Raw genomic sequence first — 23,931 nt, forward strand, 5'->3', positions numbered from 1 at the left:
TGTTGCATCCCACTTCTGCAGGAAAGCAGCATTAACACGAATCAGCAGCAAGAAAACCATCTCTGTTGCAAGGAGATGCCAGGAGACACCACATAAAAATGCCAGAAGTTCAATCAGGTAACGTGAGCAGCTCTTCTGTATCCCAGAGAGGATTACTCACTTAATGCAATCAAGTTCTGCCAGGCTTACCCTCAACTCTCTTACTCTGTACCTCAGGCACTTTCAGCTTTGAGAAATGGGAAAAGCAGGGTAGCAGTTAGCATGCCAGTCAGGCAGTTTGCCTGCAGTAAAGATGGAAAGATTTACTCATCATCATCATCAGTTAAAACACCAAGGCTGATATGCTTTTTTCCTGAATTAAAAACTGACTAGGATAATAACAGGCTCACTACATAACTTTGGAGAGATACATAAGGTAAAACAAGACTAATCCTCCAGAGGGCACTGATATTTTACTTCAGAAACTAACATTAAACAACTGCAAACAAATGTAACGTAGTGAAGAGCAACATGTGGTTTATACCTTATCTGGAGAGCACAGCAGATACACAACTCTTCACTAAAGTGAGGCAAGTGGGAACGTACATGCAAGACAGCTCTTCGTCTAACCCCCAACCCCAGAACTGTGCCTTCTTGTTGAGGAAAGGGGCCAGGGCCTGCTCTACCTCACTTTTACCACCAGAACATACCCATCAATTCTCCGGTTGACTTTACAACACCCAGCTAGACTAAAGTGACTTTACCGAGAAGAAAATATGTGGGGATAACAACTGAAATCCAGCAGCCACAAACTCACTTACCTCCCAGGAAGAGGACGCCCCACCGCCGTTTTGTGCTCTCCTCAGCCTCGCAGCCCCTTCAGCGCTACCCTCGCCGCTGTGGGCGCTTTCCCCTCGTGCAAGCGCCTCTGCTGCCGAGCAGCCAATCAGGGCGCGGGTGGCGGGAAAACTGCTCCCTCGTCGCCTCACCTGGTGGAGGGCGGCCGCCATTACAGCTTCGTGTGAGGGTTGCGGTCGTCAGCACATCAGAAGGTGTGAGGTCGTAGGCAGCAACCCAAAGCTTTCTTCTCTTATTTCTACCGGCTTTTTTCAAGCTTGTCTTGTAGAAGGAGGAAAAAAGAAGGGAGAACTAAAGCTTCAACGAGTGTGGGAGCAGCCCCAGGTGAGGGAGAGGCAGCTGACAGGACTGGGAGGTGTGAGAAGTTGGGTGAGCTGGGAAGGTGAGGGCTGCGGCTGCAGGGGTTCATGGGGTGTCCTGCCTGTCAGAGGGGCAGGTTTCTCTTCCTAAAGCTCTGTTGGTTCTCTTTCTCCAGTGTCATCTGTGCAATTAACTGTGCTGGACAGTATGTGGCAAAGGTATTTCTGTGGCAGGTGCTTTATTATTATTATTAAAAATATAAATGTTTGCTCCTTTACTAAGTAACTAAGTGTTGTTTCAGGTGAGAGGTTCTGTAAAATGTGAAGGCTTTGTTTTTATCCACGAGCAGCTCCCCACCCAGCTGTACAAAGCTGAGGTCAGTTACTGCTATTCTTGCAAGGGGAGGTCTGAGGCTAGAAGCAGGCCAGGTGTGCCTGCCTGCAGTGCACCTTTTGAATGAACAGCCTATCTCACAGAACATGAGTAAGTCTTACAGGGCGATTTCTTTCTGCAGAATTCATTGAAAAATTAAAGAAGCACAGCTTATCTGTCCTCCCCCTGTAAGTGGTCAACCTGTAAGTCAAGTAAGTACTCTTGATTCTTGAGGGAGGGCTGGGGTGGAGCTCTCCCATATGAGTCTCTGTTGGAGATTTGCCCAGACAGTTGAATTTAGGGGCTTGGGATCAAATTGATTAATTATTCTGTGTTTTGTTTGCTCAAGGGGCAGGAAGGAAATGTTAAATTACACCCACTTGAAGTTACTTGCTAATGAATAAGTTAATTATACGCTAGGGTGTTAGAAAGATTTAACATTAAGTCCCTGATGTTTTTGTTGTCTCATAAGAATCACCTTTGTTTAAATAAGCTAGAATTAACATCTCTTCTTTAAAAGCCTATATTTTAAGCAGAGCAAAGAGAGGTTTTCTTAAGAAAATAACATGTTTAAATTTGGGGGGCAAGGGGTAGCAGTAAAAATTCAAACATCTGTATGTTGGTTTTCACACATATCTTTTAAAGGCCAGAGTTTCTTCAACCAATGCTTGTAGGCTTCTTATAATGACATGCAAAGACATCTGATGTTTCTGCTTTTTCTGTAGAGTAGTTCAGAGAACTACTGGAAATATAACTTTCCAGTTTAGTCACTAGGAGTTAGACAAAACTGTCATTTCAATTTTTCACTTGAACGCAAAGGTAAGCCATCACTATACGTTCAAGTATCCTCCGTCTGGAACAAAGTAACAATGAAGGCAACTCCAGTAATGAAACAACTTTCATTGATGTCTTTGGGACCAAGAGTTGTGCTGAAGGCAGAACTTGAGCCTTGGTATTCCATATTTGATATGAAATTTCGAAAGTGTAAAAGCTTCAACATGTACAATTCAATCTCATTTTGCATAACAATTTATTTTAGGAAGTGACTCATGGAGTGTTCATTAAAGATAAGTGATGCCAGCTTAGTGCACTTAAATTGCAAATGGCTGTGTTCTTTGGCAAGCCGTTGTATAAATTATCAGTTGGATGAGTATTCTATTGTTGTACCTATTGCCAGTGTCTTTCTTGTATACTTAACTCCTTTACGTTGATTCAACCTGGTTTGATTACAAGAGGAGAAAGGTGTGAGGAAATGCTGCGTTTTCTTTCAAGCCAGCTCACTGTTCTCTCACTGTTCAGCTCACTGTCTAGCAAAATGCTAGGCTGACATCAGTGAGGAACTAGCAAACGGAAAAGGTGCTCAGTTCTGGCTCAGAAACAATAACGTGCAAATAAAATGGTCTAAAACCAAGTCTGTCCAACGGACAGTGCCAGTAAATGCAGCAGTAGTGAACTTTGTCATTTAAAATAAGCTTATTCTGTTAAAGATTGCCTCTTGCTTTGCTCCATCCCTGGTAGAAACAGTGTTCCCAGAAGTCCCCAAAACCTTCAGTGGCTGCAGTGTTGTTTTTGAGTGTATGACATCAGATTTTTAAAAGCAAGCACCCAGGATTTTGAGTACTTTGCATCTATAACTGGGGACAGATTTTCAAAAGAGGCTAGCACTAATTGTGCTGAGCTCTAGTGAAGATTTGTCCATTTTGATTTTGCGCCTAACTGAGCTGATCTGTTGAAAATCTGCTCCCTATAGCTAAGCATGACATTCTTAGAATGCTGTCAGGGCAGTAATAACAGGTAAAAAACAAACAAACAAAAAAAAAACAGACAAAAAAATATACAACTGCCATCCATATCAGTAGCTCAGTGCTGCCACCCTACACAGAATAGGACAGGGTTTTGCTCTCTGGCAATTATTTTTCTGTGTTGAGACCAAATTTAATCCTGAATGTATCTTTATTGTTTTGCCACCTCCACTCTGGCTGTGCGTTTATCTGATGTATAAGCTTTTGTGAAAGGAAGGCTGCTGGTTATAAGAGTGCAAAAATGTCTTATGTTATTGGGATAGTACAGGAATGAAATGCTTTAATGAAAATTTACTTAAGTAAGCATTAATATTGAGAGTTTTGAGATACCACCACTGTTTCTAGAGCCGTACTGCCTTCTGGCCTATAAAAATATTTTATAAATATTTTATCTTAGATTCTCTTTCTCTGTAATCAACAGTGCAATTTCTTCTGAGTTTGATTTCAACTGTTTGATTTAGCAGTATTGAGCCCTGTATAAAAATAGTTGCATCACTGGTAAAATTCATGTTTCATGTTGGGAAAAACTTGCTTCAGTTGTCCAACATTTTTACTGGCAGAGCAGTTACAGGGTCTTAATATTGAATTGTGTGGTCTTTCTGGCTACTTGTTTGACTTATTGCAGATTCAGGCACTTTAGAAGATTTCTAGTTCCATTTTTGAATAATTCCTTTCATTTAAAAATTAATTTAGTTGCCCATTCACACATTTTTTTTGGCTTTGTCTGTTAAAAAATCACTATGTCTGATATATATATTGAATAGTTAAATAAATTTTACATTTGATGGTTAGTTTGTATTTATGAGAAATAGTGTCTGCAGTTATTGTGATTTACATGAAAGGATTTAATATTTTACTTAATATTATGACATGACTGATAATTATGAATTTGCAAAGCTTTTTGTAAGTAATTTCTGTGCCAATTTGAGCCACAGAAAGATAGTTCCTTTAAGTTCAGGTATATTTTTATTCTTCACTTTGCGGTCCCACACACCTTGCAATGCCTAATTAGTGAATAGAAGCTGTGTGCAATGTGCTCATTTCCCAAGTGGGAATGTAATATGAAATTTCTTGTAAAATTTTCTAGTCCTGCTTGCTTAGAAGCATAAAAATAAATACTGATCAACTTTATTTGATAGAAAATGATTTGTTACGGAAAAAGTAAATCCTCTGTGTTTTAAATGCAGAGGAACTTAGCATGGCTTTTTTGTAATAATTTAATGTGCCTTTAGACAGAACTTTTTTTATACACAGTCTCTATCACTTGATGCTTGCATAAACCCTGAGAAAATGAATTATTATTTGTTGCAATGCTAGAAACAAACCAACATTTTTTCTGTGGACTTTTGAGAGGTAAAGAAATTTTCTTGCAATGAATTCAGATGTTTTCCTTTGTTATAGTGTGGTAGTATAAAAGACAGAACAAATCAAAGTTCCACTGGGTTTTCACCTATATTGTAGTTGTTTTGTGCTGTGCTTGCACAGTTTAAAAATGGACTCTTAAGTAATCTAGATTAAGCAGTCTATAATACCATAATTCTTGTGGATGGGATACCTGCATGTATGCTGTTGTTGTGCTGATAGAGTAGCTGGGAGAATCCTTAGAAAAACATGAAAATGAACACACAATGGCTACACTTTAGTCAATAACTGTCAGAGATTCAGAAACATACAAATAAAGGTGATAAGGGTAAAGAAATGAATTGTTGAGATAACTGCTTTACAAACCTTTCATTAAATTGAACTAGGAACCTAGGATATCATTCTGTTTCTAACCTGTCCATGTTAGCTGGAACAAATAGTAGGCTTTTAACAAAACTTAGTGAATTAGAATAGTATGATGACTGTACAGATTGAAAAAACTAGCATGAAGAGAACTGCCCATGAAAACTGTCACCACTGTGAGCTCCAGGAGCAGGTCCTTCTGTTTTGCTTTTGGACCAGACTGCTCATATGGAGACTCTATTCAACTTGCAACTTCTTAACTGAGATGATAAAATGTTATCCTGTTTTGTTAGTGTCAAGAACAAACAAGTTTAATTAACGGCTTTTGATAGGGCTTTGAGGAATATTCTCGTGTTCATTGTTAGTATGGACACAAAGTTCTGGAATTTTAGTGTTGCATCCTAATAAACAAAAGTAATGTGCCATGGAGTCAAAGTGAAATGCACAGTCTCAAATTTTCATTATCAGTTTCATGTAGCTACTGCTAATGCTTTTCTTTCTTTTTTTTTCTTTCTTCCTTTCTTTCTGTGTAAAACTTGAACATTAAACTGTTCTTTCATGTAGAACTTGAACATTAAACTCTCTAGACTCTCGCACAGATAAGTTCACAGCAGTCACAAGCCTCATTTTGGACAAAGAATTCTTCATGTACTTCTGATGAGACGCAGCTTCCTTTGTCACGCTTTTGGGAGGGGGGATAATTTAGCTTTATTCTACATCTGTAGTTTATTTTCTTGAATGTCTTTCTGCAGATGAAGATTTAATTTGCTGAGGCTAATACAGTGAATCTGCTTCAACTTGCACCTCACTGACATTGTGAACCTATTATGGCATTATTAGTCTCCAGTTATAGACGTGAAGGTAAGAAGTGACCTAGTAATGAAGGGTACATGCCCAGCGCAGTGTGACAAGAATTTTAAATGAGGCAAAAGGACAAAAATATATATTTATGATGCTGATATCAGAAGGCCACTTTTGTAAGTGGCTACTCTGAAAGCGTTCCCAAGAAGTAGTAAGTTCCCAAGAAATACTGTGCCATCACCTGTTCATCCAGGCTACAGACTGGAACTTGTCACAAATGCAGGTGTGTACAATGTATATAGTTTGATGTACTACATAACATTTGTACTGAAGTAATGTAAAGCAGTTTGATATTACAATGTTTATTTCATTTGTCAGAATAATGTCTAAGTTACACTTTACAAAAAAATCACCATGGAAGCATATTTTCTGCTTTGGTGTTTGATGTGCTTTCAGTTTTGAAAATCAAATATTGCTTATTAAATGGTTTATTTGTGGTCTAGAAATCTCAAATATTTACTAGCATTAGTATAAAATCAATGTAACTGTCTTCTGTGATTTAAGATATTAGAAACTATCTTTGTGCATTTCCAAACATTTTTCTCTGGTGTGAGTAGAATTTTGTGAGACTGATTGTTACAGGATCCTTATAGGATTCATTTTTAGAGAAGCTCCTGCCTGCTTTAGGATCACTTCACCGTGAGACTACTGAATGTGCCCCAGTAAACTAAAAGGATTAGAGGAAGCAGAGGGGTAATAACTGTCAATAGGAGGCAGAGTCCATATAAATTACATGTGTAGTATCAAATGTTTTAATCAGTTGCTTTAAAAGTACAAGTATTTCTAATCTGAAGGAAAAAACAGACCCACAGTGGACTGGTGGCCCAAGAAAATGGAACGAACCTCAGAAGCAAGGAAGTATCTCTTTTGGTAGAGTAAATAGTGAAATCTAAGAAAAATGGCAGAAATCAAGGCAAAAACTGCACATTCTCTTCAGATAACACATATTAAACTTGAGATATGCTGAGTAAGTTATTTTGACAGAGGAAAGGATCCAGTGCAAAGTGAATAGTAAAACGGTTGACTTGCAGAATAGCAAGTAATAGCCAGTCTCATCTTAGATACTGTTTTTATGCTTTTTCCTAGTTTATCTTCAAATATTCACATAAACCTTTTAAAGTTGTCAGCTGTAGTAATGTGCCATGACACAAAATAGTATTTGGGAGATGCAGATCATACTCAGTTTTAAGATGATGTGAATCAGTGCTGCTACACAGATTTTAGCAGGATTGATTCCTTGGTTTAGTTGCCAGTGCAGGGCTGCTTGAGGTACAAGTATCAGTACAAGGGATACAGGGAAAAAGCATGAAATGAGGGAGGAAGTGCAAGACAATCATTTCTGGTGGCTGTGCACATTCACATTGGCTGAGTTAAACTTTCTGCAAATGTGAAAAATGGACTTGCACGTAGTTACTCCTTGCTGTTTGGAGTAGTTTATTAAATTATTAAATGTCATGTTGCATTTCAATCTGTCCAGTTTTCTGCTCTGGTTTGCTTTAAAACCGGAAAAAAAAATCCCTTAAGTGTTCTAGGTGCTATGGAGACAGTGCTGATGTCAGAAATGTTTGCAGAAGGGGCCTGGAAAAGGGAAACAGATGTCTGCAGTTACAGTGGTTGGCTGCTGGTGCATAATGTAGAGCATTGGACTGCAGTTCAGAAGTGCTGAGCTAGTGATGGATGTGATAGACTGTTGGGAAGTAGTAGAGCTTGTGGAGAGACAGCGGTTGTTAGCTTACCCCAGTGCTGTGTCACTGAAACTGCTGCGTGGTGTTGCGCTGTGTCCACACAGAGCTGAGCAGCACCATATGGCTGCATTAACTTGAACTGGTGCCAGCTCAGGTGTCTGTATTATTTGCAGACTTGGGCCAGATTAAACTGCCTGTTCAACTCTCATTCCTTCTGTCCTACTATATGATGAAGTACCTTTCTGGTGCTTTGCTTATCTTGACCTTTAGAAATCTTTATTTTCTAGGTGGCTCCTCAACTCATGGGGCTTTTGTGACACCTGAGGAGCCTGGGGGTGAAGAGAAGACATAGAGGTGGCTTGAAGTGCCACTCTTGGGGGGGGGGGGGGGGGGGGGTGCGGGGAAGCCTGTTTTATCTTAAGCATTGAATTCTATGGGAAATTCTACATTGTTGCCATTAATATCTTGCCACGGTATCTTACACTGAACTGGACCAAAACCAGGAACAGAACCCCCAAAAGCTTTCCAAATCCCAAACTTTAAAATCTCCCTCACTCTGAGAGAAATCCCCTCCTCTACACACCTTGAATCCTGTTTTGTGCAGATAAAATCAGTGCAGAGCTCTGTCACGAAGGTCATTAGCTTGGATATTGAGTTAACCACCCTGCATGATTTCTCTACATGTCTCTTTAAGTACAGCTATGGCAGAACCTTTCCTGCCAAAACCAAGCTGCTTAGTTGTGGTCTGCTCTGCCATATCTATTGCCTCACTTGGTGTTAGTTTTTATTCTGAACAATAAATGAGCGAAGTGTCTTTATTGCTTATTTGTCAAGCTTTCTAACAAGCCTTTTCTGTTTCACTTTCCCTTGTGGTTAGGAGAAGCTGCCTCTAAAAATCCGTTGAGTCATCTTCCTTCCTTTCAAATCCATCTTTTGAAGCTTTTATTTGCTGTGATATCTATAAAGTTTTTACAGCAATTAAACAGTGCTTGTCATGATGTTCAAAATTATCTTGTTTCATGTACTTTCCAGTCAGTCTGTGCTGTTCTCTAAAAAATAAAATGATAGATTCTATAAGCTCCCTTCTAAAAGCAGCATCCAGGCATTAAGGCAGAGGCCTGTAGTATCAGCTCACTTTTAAATAATGAATGAGATTTTAGAGTCGTTTTTATGTCAATCTCATTTCCATATTGTCTTCTGCATTTATTTGTCCATATTCACTTACACAAAAAGTATCTGTGTGAGACCTGTGCTCATTGTCCTAACAGTATTTCTGCATCTGGAATTTTTTCACCCATCAATATTCCAGTTATTTTACTGTAAAAAGGGAACATACTTAAAAAAAAAAAAAAAAAAAAGTAGGTAGACTTTTTATAGACTGTCAAGTACGAATAGGTTCAAGGCAAAACCGATAATAATTTGCATGTAGTATAAGCTCATCTAAGTATGTAGTATGGAAATCACATGCTGCTTAGTGAATGTGAAAGTACAACCCTGATTGGAATGATATTGAACTGTTGAAAAGAAAAGCTGTTGGAGAGGAGGGTGAGAGAGAAGAAGATTAGTTGTAAATTATTTTTGATAGGAAGGTAAGAGTAAGGTGCCTTCAGGGATCGTTTCTTCATAATGAAATGTGCATTAACATTAAAAATATGCAATCATTTTTAATTAGGCTGACGTGTCTACACTGCAAAGTACAAGTGTGGTTGGGTTTTTTTTGTTGTTGTTAATGGTATTTAGAGCACCAGTAGCATTTACCTAAGGTGGAATGGGTTGTGTGACAAAATGATTCTGTGCTCAAAAGCTGCAATTATTCTGTAAAATTCAAAATCCAGAATTCAAGATTAGAAGAGGCCAAGAATTTCTGCATTTGATTGGCTCAGGCTGAAAGCTGGAGGAAAAAAGTGGTTTGCCTTTTATGCATTCTGTCAGCTACAACAATGCTAACCAAGGAAAGTGTCATCTCCCTAGAGTCTCTTTTCAGACTGAAGTACTGTAGGGCAATAATGAATCTCATAAGAAATTCACGATTGGAAAAAGCAGTGTTTTGCATATAAATGTTTCTAATGGAGCTATGAACATCAGACTTCTGCTGTATTACTTTGAAAAATACCATGTGAATCCCTGTAGCTTTTAGTGATTCAAGATGTGAAAGGTGTTATTTATTTTAATTTTTATTATGTTCCTTATAAAATATTAAATAATTCCTTGGCATCAAAAAGTACTGTTAGGTCTTTAAGGCTGTACAGAAATAGTTTTTATAACTTCAAAAGCTTAAGTTGCTGATCGATGACACAGAAACCGTCATTAGTGGAGAACAATGCCTACTGGTTTCCTGCACAGAAGCATCTACATGTTAAGTAGATTAAAATGCAAGAAATACATACTTCTAGCAGTAATGTCAAACTGATTAAATTTTCAAAAACAAAATCATACTTTAGAGCCCCAAGTGCGTGTGTGGCAGTTTTGTTTTTAATTTACTCTTATTTTTTCCCAATTTATCATCTGTCACTATCGTTTGGTCCTATACCACACATAAATCCAAGTCATCTCTGCAGCCATCAGGAGTAGACTCGTTGACTATTTGTTATTTGAAGAGAATTGCGATTCATATAATTGCTGGAGCTTTAGAAGATAAAAGTGTTTCAGGGGTTTTTAATGGTAAGTCTCCAAACTTCGCTCACAAAGTTTACTCTTACAAAGTCAAAGCTGGGCTGAGATTCTAAGACCACATAAAACCGAAACAAAACGTTTATGTTCATTGAAAATTTCAGGAGCTGAGTTTGTGCATAGATTTTTCAAATCAAGGAAATGTTTTTAGTGTTTATATATATGTATATTTTTTTCAAATTCTACTATAATACTTGGTTTAGTAAAGCAGGAATAAATGATAACTTGTACCTGGGCGGTTTTGTTCATTGTGTCCATGTGACCCTGTCCCTCAGCCTGGAAAATCAGCCTTGGTGATACAAAAAAAGAATTGCTATCTGCTGCAGGGAAAGACCACTGAGAATAAAAGAACTGACTGTGGAAGAGCCTGTTGTTTTCTATTAGAGCATTGGTAGAATTAGCAATCCAACCTATTTTGCAAATAGAAACATCATCCCAGCATGTTGTCTTTATGTTTCAGTGATGTTGCCTGAGTAACTTATGACAAAATACAGTGGGATTTGCGTTCTCATAAATGGATGTATTGCCTATAGGCTGTTTTCTATGGCTCTGCAAAGTATTGGCAACAAAAAGTTTCACGTCGTCTTGGGCATAACTGTATATCATGCATTTTGCATAACAATTTTTTTCCAGTTAGTTTTTCATTAGAAATCAACTGTCAGTTGAAATGTCAGTCGCTCAGGAGTCCATGGCACTTGTTGCAACAGCAAAGGGCTGAGGACCTCAAATGAAAAGCACTAATTGCTTTCTGCAGCATATTTTCATTTGCTATTAGAGAGTACTGTAGTGATGTCTGCATTTTCTAAATGCTGTAGTTGGCTTTTTTTTTCCTTTTTCCTCAGATAGCTGGGCTCCATCAGAGACTGAAAATGTTTTTGCCTGAAGTCAGAACAGATTCTGACATAGCTTGCGTTAGTTAGCACTTATTTTGCTAGTATTTGGTGGCAAATAGTACCTAGTTACTAGCTAAAAATAGTGTAGAATCCTTTGAGATGATATTGTTGCTTTAAAACTAAGAAGATTGTGATTTCAAGGTTTAATGCAAGTCTGAAACTGGAGGAAGTGGTAAATGGATAAGATGGGCAGGTAGCCCTGAATTTCTGAAGTGTGCAGGTGTCATCTGTTTTGCCATATGCAACATGTTTATCAGAGATCTGGATTCCAAAATAGAGTTTCTTTTGGATTTTTCTCCTGGACTGTTTTGATGACTCCTTTATATGAAGTTCTAAATAAAGGAAATGATAGTCACATCTGACCTAAATCTGCCTTTTTCTTTCAAACTGTCAATGGCAAATAATTAGCTAAAGAAAACCTGTGTGTAAGCTGGGATAGCACTCTGGCTTTCAGAACCAGAAGAATTTACAAAAGGTTAAAGGTCACAAATACTCATAAAAACGTTTGCTATTAGGCTCTATTTGTTGCTGCTAAGATTTAAGTGTTCTTTGAAATGGCTGTTGTACAATTGGGAGCTCCCCTTTGTATGATAAATCTCTTTCATGCTTTTGTCAGAAAAAATGGTGGAGGATACAAAGAAAGTACTCATGCGGAGGTGTGGAGAGAACACATGGGGAAACAAGATACATGTTAAGCTTGTAAAACAAACAGTTGTTGGTGTTGTGGGTGGGTTTTTGTTTGTTTTTGGCATATAAGGAAGTTTAGTTATGGCTTTGTCTCAAGCATAACCACCATTTCACATTATTTTGTTTTTGGCCACTGATACTTGCCATTGTATCCTTCACTCTTCACTGATGAAAATTAAAAGAGAAACAAATGAGATAGAGTTAAAACTGTCTTTACCAGTTTTAGTGACTTCAGTGTCCTGTTTATCAACTAGAGAAGTCAGGTATTTCCAAGTGTCAGATCACCGGATGAGTGTTCTTCTGTGAGACATAGTATACCTTTTCTCACTGCAACGGTGACATCTCATGAAACTAGCAGACTTCTAGTTACTGTTCCTTCCCTCTGTCTGGGAAGAAAAGGGAAATTTACATGAGAGCTTCCTATTTCTAATCCCTATTTCAGATAGCATTCTGTGTGTTATGCTTTCTTTTCCTTATTAAATCCCATTTGAAAGATTTTGCTAGTTTCAGAAATTATTTTTGCTCTACTGTTCACTTCACAGTCCCTCGCTTTGCTTTTATATAAATCTGACTTCTGAAAAAGTCTGTTGTTTTTCAGACTGAGGCAAAATAAATTTTTAATCTCTGCAGCTTTTTCCCTCTCATATCTGTCTGGAGTCTTAATTCTTAGACTTAATCCTTGGTGTAAAAAAATGGTGATATTTTATTTTAATTAATGGGGATATGTGAATTTCAACTAATTTACACTGTCTTTATATTTAGATGTGGTTCCAGGAAACACAGAAGAGGCTTAATGGACTGAATGTAAGATTTAGGAGTTGGGATATCTGGGTTCTTTCCCTGATGTTACCACACGTTTTCTTTGTGTGATATTTTGCAAGCTTGTTCTCTGCTGCCTTTAGAAATGCTCAAGAATTATCTGTGGAAAATGTACCAATTTATAGAGGATAATTAGAAAGCATATTTATTGTTTAGCTTTATTTTCAAGTATATCTGAGTTGTGTGAGGCCTTGTGCTGTCCTTCTGTATGAAAACTTTGTGTTCTTAACTACTATTGCTTGCTGTGAATATAAAGTTGTTCTTTAAATACCATCATAGTATTTTTCTACAGTTGAATTACAGTTAAAATGTTAAAACTAGCATGGATTAATTAGGAGAACTGACATTTTCTGCTAATATCTTCAAGAGGACAAGGACAAAGAAACAGGTGTTCTGGCAAGGCAAAAGGTTCAAAATAAAGTAGTTTAAAGTAGTTTCAAAGGCCAGGGAAAACACAGAGGTTATATTTTGGGTGGAAGTGATGTTATTATTCAACTTCTCTAGCTTTATGCAACTACAGTATAAAGACATCGTCTACATAGCACTTGAGTTAATCATCTGAGCAATCTTTATGGTGAATGGAAAGACATAAGCACTTCTGTGTGCAGTTCATTTCAGCTTTGTGAATCTGAGTGAAAAATCCTACTTTAATGAGATCAGAGCAGTCTGCCCTACTATGCTCATAAAACTTCCTGGGTATATTTGTAGGGGAAAAAGAGCACAATGCATTTGACTGTGGCTTACATCACTTCAGTCAGTGTTGAAACTACCTACTTGTCTCCTGAGTATGCTTAAATATAGAACAGGTTCACTTAGACTAAGTTCTGTCCAAAAATGAGTTGTTTGTAACAGCCTGCAGTAACTAACATATACCACAGCTAAACAAATGGCTGTCAATTTATCATAATCAAGGATTTGTGGTACTGGCAGGACAGGGTTGTTTTATCAAGTATGTAACGTAATTCTTTGATTATTAAAGGTGAAGCACTTGATTACTGATTTGCTGTTTTTACCCTTTCTTCTTTGCTGTCAGGTGGATGTTGATATGTTGTGTTGTTAATTCTAATGCTTGTGCTAAAGGCAACAATTAATTAAAGTAAATCAGGACTAAGAATAAATGAAGAAACAAAATGTCTAGGGAAAGAGGGCTTTATAGCAGTACTTAAAAGCTATAGCAGACATATGATTTCTGATATAAATAAGTAAAGTTGCAGTTTCCAAACAGTTGGTTACTCTTGTCTTGTTCTGCTGAGTTGAACTTTGATAGGAAAGTTCATATCTTTCCTATCAATGGAAAATGGTTTCTGAATCTTTAAAGACAGGTACCTGTCAGGTTATGAATACCGAAAATTTGGAATGGTGGTTACGAATTATTTCCAATTCATGGGTCCAGTTTGTATGATCAACATTAAATGCTTTTTGCTAATCCAAAAGCAGCACTACATGGGACCCTCAGATAGCTCTTGTCCCACAACAAAGCATGTTCACTTTGCAGAAGGGAAATAAATGTGTGAGCCCTTTATTCTGGTCTCTCCTCCTCCACAAGTCATTGTTAAACCCGTTAATGTGAGTAATGTCCAGTGATGGTGAAACTTCAAAGACATGAATTTCCTACCTCTGTTTTTCAGCTGGCATAACGTTAAGATCTTCTTATAAAAATAAATAGAAATTGCTCTGTGTTCTGTCTGATAAGTATTAGGGAAATAAAATAACTTCATATTTAACTCAGTTTGCATAAACACCGAAAATGATAAATGGCTAGATCTTCAAGCACTTCTTTTGTAGTACCACATTAATATTAGTTAAAAAACAAATGTGTCCTCACTAAGGACAGGTGAAACTCAATATTTAGTGTTGGATAGAATGAAGGGAAAATATTCTGTAAAGGGCCATGCACATGTGCATTTGAGTTACAGAGAAGCACTTGGATTGCCAAAGCAACACCATCCTGCTGGTACTAATGTGATGCTGAAGATGATTACAGTGCTGTGTATGTGTACAGAATTATTCAGTAAGGTCTGACTATGCCCATATAAAATGTCAGGTACCTCTGTACCTGACATGACTTAAAAGCTACTTCAGCAAGCTGGTTTAAAACAAACAAACAAAAAGGTGTGATCTAGCTACAGCTCTAGAGTTTTGCTGTCACATGCCAAATGATGACTCAGTGAAATTACAGCGTGCTATGGAAATGTGCTCTGATATGTGGTCATCCATCACTACGAGCCTTGTCTTTTATTGTCTTTTATTATGGGATCACATCCCATAATAAAAATTTAATCTGTACTTATTATTAAAGCAAGGTAGCTTTTACAATTACATATGTAATGGGAGAGGGATCAGGTTGATTGAAAAGCCTCCATCTTTCTGTAATTAATATGGAACTCAAGTGACCTAAAAATGAAGAACATTATAATCCTGGAAAAATTAGCTGTCTTAAGTTTCATTCTTCCCCCTGTCATGGTTCGTTAATGAGGAAAATCCTTCCCATTGCTATTTTCTACAAAATGATACTCAGCAAGAACAGAGAGTACTCATTATCTCCTGGATGGTACTTAACCATACTAACAACCATACGGGACAATTTTATCTCTGCAGTGAAATATAATGTATGTAGTGTACACTATGGCTTATAATAATGAGACATCAGCTTTAAGTAGATATTTAAATACAAAGAGCCAACCTACTCTTGGTAAATGACTTGCAAGTTGTGAAGAATAGCACTAGGTCTCCTTGGCTTTACTCTCTGTCCTGTTCTTGCCCTTTCCAAAATCTACTTTGAGAAATGTACAGCTTCACAAGCATGGTCTGGTATAGAAGATGATTACTCCGAAGGGTGTTACTGTTTTCTTTTGTAGTTTGCAGTTAAGACTGGTGGGAAAGATGTATTGTCATCTACCTGTTCATTCTCTCAAATTTGTCACAGTAAAAACAGTTTTGGTCTGAATATTGGAGAAGAGCAAGGTAAGAAACTGTACCCATAGTGACTGGGGTTATTCTGTTGTGTGCTTCTAATCCAGCATCAGTTCCTCATGTTGTGATGGCTCAGAAAAGGAGCCATGGATTTAACAGTGTATACTTCACAATGGGGTAATGGTTATGTAAAGCTACAAGATAGAATTATGTATCTGATTATGTTTGATTTAGACAGTAATGCAATCATCAATTTCTGGAGATGCAATAAGAGAACTAACAGCCTGCTACCCATTCTATAGCTGTCTCCTGAAATGTTAAAAGATCAATAGGTGTGTAACGGCAAGGGGTGAGGAAATTGAAAAAGACAAGAACAACTTGTATTGAAAAGGGGTGATAGGAAGGAGAAGATGATGAGCTACCTAGCATCCCAGCTTATCAAGGACACAACACTAATGCAGCTGATCCATGTAAGCCTATTATAGCTAGCAACTAGCAACAGGGGAGAAAAGTCATGCTCCTGAAACCTGAGAGGAAGGAGAAATCCACCTAGTGCATTCATTATGAATGGTGCTTGTGGATGTGTGCACACCTCAGTCAGGTTGAAAGCAAATCTTAAGTTACTGCTGACTTCCTTTAAGGGTTGGGATGGGGGGGGGGGGGGGGCAAAACAGAAAATAAAGTAAATCCTAAAAATGCTATACTTGCTAAAAATACTCCATACATAAGTCATTATAAGTAAGGAAAGAAAATAGGCATGATGTGTTCTCATCAGATTGGACCACAAATAAGGAGTTAAATATTGTCATGAAAGACCTTTAATACTCATAGCTAATATTTACCAAGCCAAAGAGAAAACAATGATTACCTTCTGACAGCAAAACAAAGTTTTGTTTTTCTGAGTGTCTTTATTTACATGCTTCCCTTCTGCCTTGCTTTGCAGCATTTCTAGAACAGTACCTTCTGTAGACTTTTCCATGCTAGAAAACAGAATCCACATCTATTGGATAACTGGATGGGTACCTTGCTGGTTTTATATCTAACTGTTAGGAACTGGGCACAGCAGCAGTAATGCTACTGTCTGTTGTGTGTAATTTGTTCAGGAAAAGTGTTGACCTCTTCTCGTGAAGTATTGTGCAGTGTAATAGGAATATGATTTAGGGAACAGTCCTAAACTTACTGAAATTGATAGGTATGTTGTCCATCTGCTAATTTGCACTCAGGGTAAGAGTCCTGTTTTGTAAAGCAATAAAACATTCTTTAGCTGTCTTCAAGCTTGTTGTCTTCCTCCATTCAACCACTTGTCAGGAAAAAAAACAACCTAGTGTATGTTTCTCATTGGCAGAATTAATAAAACAGAATGCTGACAGGATACAGAACGATCATAATTTCAGAACTGCTGTTATGCATCGTTCTTCACCAGCAACGCAAGAGACAAGTACAAGCTGATATGCTGCAACAACCCTCAAGGTGAATTCCTTTGAGTAAAGCTGTCAATTTGTTCTTATATCTCAAGTTTGTATCAAAAGTTCTAACAAAAATATAAGTATCTTTTGTTAACTGTTACCTCACTTTAAGAAAAAGAATTGCCAGAGTGGTGTCAAAGTTACCTGTTTCAATTCAGAGATTTGGTTACTTGGTTTCCTGCCTGCCCTTAGACTTAACTGAGATCTGCAAAGCTTTAAAGTGTTAAATTCTGGAGATGGACTTGTAGGATTTATAGCATTATTTTCTTCCATTTTCTTCCACTGTTTTGCTGTATGCTGATAGGTAAAGTACGTAGGGGCCTAGCTTGAACCATCTGTTAAATGGGCTTAATGTTAAGTTACAGAGCTGACTGAACAAACGTTCAAATTAGCAGATAATCTTTTGAATGGAGGCAAAAAAATATTTCCAGGCCAAGGAGTAAGAACTGAAGGATGTATGGGTTAGAGACTTGAGTTTCTGTCTTTTATTTCAAACATGTAATTTTAAAATTAAGCCAGCTAGCATTAGTTATTGTCTTACCATTAAATCAGTTTTCTTGAGTCAGAATCAAACTCTATGGGAGCTGGATATGAAGCATTTCAATTTCCACTTGAAATTCTGCTTAGGTAGAGACTTTAAGGTAATGATTTTAAAATAACTGGAGATACTTAGGGGAATAGTTCCATAAAAAGCATAACTGTGGATTTGCTGCTTTTTTATTAATAAAATTTAATTATTGTCTTACCATCATAAAATATATTAAAATGTTACTTAAAATATCTCAGTAACATCTGAGCAATCCTAGCTATTTTTATGCAGAGAAATTGACGTTGGTTGAGAGTAAATATAATCCTCAAGTCAGAAAGAGCTTACAGAGAGTTAAAGCCATGCATGATCATTTTTCATCCAGTTTTCTTTTTTACCACAGTAATTAGGCACAATGCCAGGCAGCAGAATAGAAAAGAAAGTTTCTTTAATAGATTTTTTTTTTTTTTTTTGACAAGCATTGCTGAAGACATTCTGAGATTTGGTATCTTACATTCTTGTGAAGCTCTCTTCATGGTCATTTCTTCTAAGGGGAAAACTTTTGGTCATGAGTTAATTTATTTCAAAGGTATCTACATGCTGTTTGAGCTTGGAGCCATTTCAATTAGGAAGGTGATTGCTCACGCTGGCCATAATGTGTTTTTTTTTTTTTTTGTGGTGTTTGTGTGTAGATTTTTTTTTTGTTATTGTTGTCTTCAGGAAACCTTGAGGGTGTTTGATGTGGAGTAATGCTGAGTAATATGCTGCACAAAGAATGTTTGCAAAGTAACATCAGTCAGTCTTGCATATTTTTAGTAGAATTAGCTGGGGAGTAGAAAGCTGGAGATTTTTTTTTTTTCAGTCCTTTACATCACTAGAAGAATGATTCTGCTGCTTAGACACTTAGTAATCAGACACTCTGTAGCTTCTGATTTCCAGCATGATCCTATGTAAAGAAAAATGTGCTTTACTGCAGTAGCTCCTTAAGTTAGTATTTGGGTTTTATGATGGTTTTTATGTGTCTGTAGGAGAGACTGTGTTTGGCAGAATATTTTCTTTGGCTGAAGTTTTAAGAGTCATTTGCAGACATCCAAGCTGTAGAGAGAGGATTTTTTGAGTTCTCTCTGAATTGGAAGGCAATATCACCATTTCATTCCAGTTACTGGCTTGTGGTACATGAGACTTCTAAACCCTTCAGTTTGATTTTTCTGGCATTTCAGATTTTATTTAAATCTAGTCTACATGTTGTGTTGGTCTGGTAGTGTCTGTTTTTCATTCTACTGCTGTAATCCAACTATTAGAGTATGAATAATCAAGACTGGAGTTGATTTTAAAATGAAAGAATCACTGCCTCTCAGTATTAGCAATTCACTCATGAATTGGAGGTATACCTGTTTTCCTTTAAATACTACTTAAGGTCTAAATTAAAGCTTTCATCTATAAAATTTGAGGTGTTTGGAACTAAAATGATAATAAATAGATAAAGTTTAGCCAGATTGCTTTTCACGGGTTTGAAATGCATGACCTCGAAGGGATTTTTATACTCTGTTTTAGGTTTGTATAAACCCTAGGGTGCTATACAGCAAGAGGGTACCTCCTCTCCTCCCAAGTCTATTGTGAAGTCAAAAGGCACTCCTCTTTTCAGTGCTGTAAATTTTTTTACCACAGCTTAGCGAGTTACTTAACAAAAATATACTTCTTTTATTGCCAAGGCATCTATCTTTTCAAGTTTATTGTGGCTGTTAATAATAAACTTCAGTCCCAGTTTATGTTAATTTAGCCTTTTGAGGAGCATAAAATACTGAATTTAAATATTATTGTATTAGGTTTTAAGACTTAACGGGCTTATTTGGGACTGAGCAAATTTGGTAGCTGCCTTGAGATACTAATTGCATCCATAGAAACTGTGAGAGAGCTAGAGAGCTCCTTCTTTACCTTCTGTTTCTACGAGTAAAATGCAGAAATTGCCTTTTTGTTGTTGTTGGGTGAGTTGAGTGGTTTTGACCGTTTTACAAAAGCTATAAAGCATTTCAAATCTTTTAGGCATAGCACAGTAATAACTGCATGTTAGATTGGACTTCTGTACAGTCTCTCTCTCTGAATTAAATTGTATAATTGGTGCCTGAACGATGTAAGGAGAGCATATCTATATGTTATGCACTAATACATGTCATTGCAATAATATATGAATAATAAGTTATGCAGCTTGGTCTCTAAACTAAGGGGAACTAATTTAAGGAAAATAAGGGGACCACTTTCTCATGTTTCTCAATTTATATTCAATTGATACCTTGACTAATGTGCTTACATCTGTTTTACTATGAGAGTGGCATGGCCTCATAAAAGATTCACAAAATTAGAATAACAAAATGTAATGAGAGGGAAAGGAGTGCCTCCCTTACAGAGATGGTATTGCTTCTGCCCAGTGCTTCCAAGGCAGTCTCAACCCTTATGCATGTTGCATCAATAAAGGCTTCTGAGAAAGAAGGGAATCTGTAATTCCAGACTGTGTTCTCAGACTGTTCCTTTCTACTTATATTCTGATTTCAGCTGGTAGATTTAGGTCTGGGAGAATGGAATCAAATAAATTTATTTTCACAATTACGTAATTCCATAATTTTGGATTCTTGTCATAGTTTTCCTTGCATGAATTTATGGTGTATATTAGAATTCAAAGCCACTGAATAGTGAAATCTGGGGCACTTCTGTGTGCTAAAGGAAGTGACTTTAGTATCATTGCTTGTAAGAGGAGGAAAAAAGATGTACAGTCCCAAATGAATTTCATATAGAAAGAAAACTATGCTTGAAGGTGCAGGTAAAAATATTTAAGGTTTTGGTCATGGAAAATATAGTACATCTTGCACTACTTAGCCTCATGTGTATAATATACAATCTTACTTGAAGTTCTGTGTTGGGGTGGAACAATTTCTCTTAGAGTATACAAAGCTTAATGTTATTGTCTGGCACGCATCCTGCTGAAGGACCTGGGGAGTGTCAGAAGTCTGGTTTCTCAGGCTGAAGTTTCTTCTGCTTCTTGCTTTGTTTGTATGAGCATGTTATATACCTATACGCATTTTTGTACATGCTATATACTTGCAGACATCATTCTTTAGTGTATTGTCTCTTCATTTTCTCTAAAGTGATCTTACTGGTTACAGAAAAGTAAAATATAGCCCATGAGTCGTGTTACTTCAGTGAAAGAACATGGGATATATATTCATTGTGCACATATTGTAATCACAAAGGTTTGCCTTTACTGAAAAATAGGACTAAATTTTGAGCATTTGTTACATCTCAATTCTTCCCTCCCATCTTTATCACATTTATGAATATGTGTTTTGCAGTGTGAATATGAGTTTTTAATCAAGTTCAGTGATCCTATAAGGAAGCTGTTCAAGAATCTTGAATGTCTGACTTCTGTTTGTGTGGTTGGTAATTGGGTGGAAGCCACTGTAATAGTAAGCTTGAGCAGAAACTGCCTAATTTTCTTCGTGAGTTTCTTCTCAGAAGTGGACCAAGAACTGACCACTGAAGAGATATAACAGTAGTAACATCTATTGTTCTTGCATTCATTAATACTGATGGAAGTCGTGTGAGGCTCCTTTAAATGGGAAAAAGACTGACTAATAACATGGTAATAAGTTTTTTAATTTGAAGTGACGGAATGCATGTAGATGTCTTAAAAAGTAATCAGAAATTGAAATTAAAGACAGAGGTGAGTGCTCAGTCCTTGATAGGCAGCTGATGCACTACTTCTTTGCTGTTTCTTCCTTCCTCTGCCTCTGGCTAAAACAATGCTGCAGAGAAAGTTCAGAGGCCAGTTTTACTTCAGACAGTAGGCTGAAGTAGTAGCTGCACTGAAACAATTCCTTAGCTGTAGCTTCTGAACTATATGGTTCAGAGTTGTTGGATTCTCTTGTTTTGCTGTTAGGTGGAAGTTGGTTGCTCAGACTTGGTACAAACAGGAGGGAACTATTTAGCATGGGTGCTTTATTATGTAACTTTTTATAATTTTTTCTCTGTAAAATGGGCAGTCAACTAAAAATTATATACAGGAGAACTTTGTTATTTTAACATGTAATATACAGTTGGATTATTTCAGTCAGACATATGAACCAATTTAAAATAGAAAGCTAAGAAATGCTTTCTCTATAAATATCTATTAATATTTATTGACTGATAACTGTGAATTCTTACATTTTAAGTAGAATTTTTTTATGCTTTCATTCATTAAAAAGACACTTAATAGTCTTCATTGGTTCAACACAAAGTTAGCTCTATTTTTATCAGAGATTTGCTGTCTTATTTTATAAAGCCCATTGTTTGCCTTTGAAAGGTGCTGAATAGAGCTTTAACAGGAGACTAAATCTGAACAGCCAGAAAGATTTGAATATAAACTTCTCTTATTCTCTCTCTGGATTGCTTAGATTTTAATTTTGTGAACTGCAGCAAGAAGCTTAAAGACCTTTCCCTATCTTCTGCAACTTTAGCCACTGAATTTATTCACTACTGGCAAAATCCTGTATGTTTGCTGGTTCTCTATCAGCATCACTATTATTTGTCTTATACACATCAGAGTTTGCTTCTACATCTGTTTAAGGAAATCTAATATCTTTTGACCTATAGGGAGAAAAAGATTGTATACTTTGATGTTTTACACATAGACTGCTTAAAGAACAGATTCAATTTTTATGATTCTTTTATCACCTTTTATTTAATAAAGATAACTTTTTGATGAGTTACTTAAAATTATGTAGCTGGAACAGTGTATAAAAATGAAATTGAGTGAGACATTTGAATATTGTTGCATATTTAAATAGATATGGGCAATTTGGATGCCTCCATTATGAGCAGTTACAACAAGTTTATTTACCTGGTAATTGTCCTTGTAAAAGATGCTCATTCCAAGTTAATCTGTATACTATAGTTAGCAAATTCGCACCGTGTAGTAGTTTAACTCACAAGCACTCATAACTTTTATTCAAAAAAAATAAGGAATTGCTATGTTATGACTTATTCCTAAGTCATTTTGAGTGATATCAATCAGGTTAGGAAATAGTAATCTTATTTATGCAGAAACAGGGAGGACTGAAAGAAAGTTAAAGTTTGAAACATCAGTCAGTAATCTACATCTTATTTAGGTCTTTTTTTTTAATATTTATTTTTTTTTGCTCCTTTTCCTGGTCTTTCAATGTAACAGTGCATTAAGAACTGGCCTTGGAAGCAGGCTTGATTAACTGTTTTTTTTTTTTTTAAAGAAATTGTACTTTCATCTTGTTTGTAATTAAAAAACAAAAAACAGAACAGCAACACCACCAACAAAAAAAAAAGATAAGTACTTTTCTTGGCAGCCCTCGCTCAAAGGACGGGGAGCAAATGCCAAAGGACAGTGCATGCTTCCTAGTTTTCTGCTCCAGCAGGAATGTAGTCATTTCATTGTGAATTGAAACTAATCAGCTCAGCCCACAGCAGTCTTTCTGAATGAACCTGGGTCATGTGGATCCAGCTCAGATTTCTCTGCACAACACTCCTGGTACTGGGATTTGCTTCTACTGTGCTAGCTCAGAGTGGCTACATGGGCTAAATACACTTGTGTTTATCCTTGTTTTCATTAATGAAAGAAGAACTTGAGACTAGATAAAGCCCTGGGTAACCTGGTCTGACCTCATGGCTGACACTACATTGTACAGGAGATTGGACTGCAGAGCATGTGAGGTCCCTTCCAACCTGAATTCTCCGTGACCCTATGAGTATAGAGAAGGGAATAAGGCCTTTGACATGTTAATGTGTGGTGAAACCTATTTGGGGGTCAGTTCTTTGCTTAATCTGAAAATGAGTTAAGCTTTTTTAACTGAATAATTCAAGTGTGGGATCTGTGAAGTAAATTAGGTTACTCAATTCAGGGGGGTGCAGTATCTTCTGAACAGAGTTGGTGCTGAACAGTCCTCTTGCTCAACCTAAATGAAGGTGAATGGTTCTGAATAATCAAATTCTGAGAACTGCCAGCAGTAATGTGGCTCATTAGTATGCTACAATCACTGTTTCACGGAGGTGGCTCGACACATGGACAGTACAACCGGAGTTCCCATCCATAAAAATGATGATGCGATAACTGTTTAGTACTAATCCAAGGGGCTGGCAGCTGTAATAATACCAAGTAATAAGTGGACTGCATAGCCTATACATCTTTAAAGAAATTAAATTTATTATTGCTTACTAAGGTAAGTTGAATATGCAAGGAACTTCCACGCTGTACAAACCAGTGATAACAGTTAAAACAATGTAGTCAATATCCATGTGGAATAAAAATGTGATTGTATGGCTAATTGTATGTTTGAAGTATAAATCCCGACTAGATCTATTGGTCCAAATATT

The 23,931-nt window shown here is 36.9% G+C and overlaps 2 protein-coding genes across 46 annotated transcripts in view; one reads left to right on the forward strand and one right to left on the reverse strand.

Moving 5' to 3' along the window:
- Positions 1-989, reverse strand: part of LOC310905307 (leukotriene B4 receptor 1-like) — a gene marked incomplete at its 5' end in the record, with an annotated part of 128,334 nt that extends 127,345 nt beyond the window's left edge. For 12 of the 34 annotated variants that reach the window (XR_014588924.1, XR_014588925.1, XR_014588926.1 and 9 more), the window contains one exon: positions 801-989. Coding sequence is in view for 1 of the 34 variants with exons in the window: in XM_083851424.1 (XP_083707550.1) it covers positions 801-989 (189 nt within the window). The remainder of the gene's footprint in view (positions 1-800) is intronic. The other 22 variants (XR_014588910.1, XR_014588911.1, XM_083851430.1 and 19 more) reach the window with 7 other exon arrangements.
- SMPD3 (sphingomyelin phosphodiesterase 3) overlaps positions 1-23,931 on the forward strand; it is a 119,736-nt gene that overhangs the window by 15,676 nt on the left and 80,129 nt on the right. The window contains exons 1-4 of one of the 12 annotated variants that reach the window (XM_083851401.1): positions 993-1,161; positions 1,652-1,721; positions 5,789-5,897; positions 12,595-12,636. The exons of 2 other annotated variants lie outside the window; for them this stretch is intronic. The gene's annotated coding sequence lies outside the window, so the exon portion shown is untranslated. Of the gene's footprint in view, positions 1-992; positions 1,162-1,651; positions 1,722-5,788; positions 5,898-5,964; positions 6,121-12,594; positions 12,637-16,909; positions 17,035-23,931 lie in introns of those variants that run through there. 9 more of the 12 variants (XM_083851400.1, XM_083851397.1, XM_083851396.1 and 6 more) reach the window with 9 other exon arrangements.

This window comes from Anser anser (genome assembly GCF_964211835.1).
Source record: "Anser anser genome assembly, chromosome: 11".
In the NCBI taxonomy this organism is placed as follows: domain Eukaryota; kingdom Metazoa; phylum Chordata; class Aves; order Anseriformes; family Anatidae; genus Anser; species Anser anser.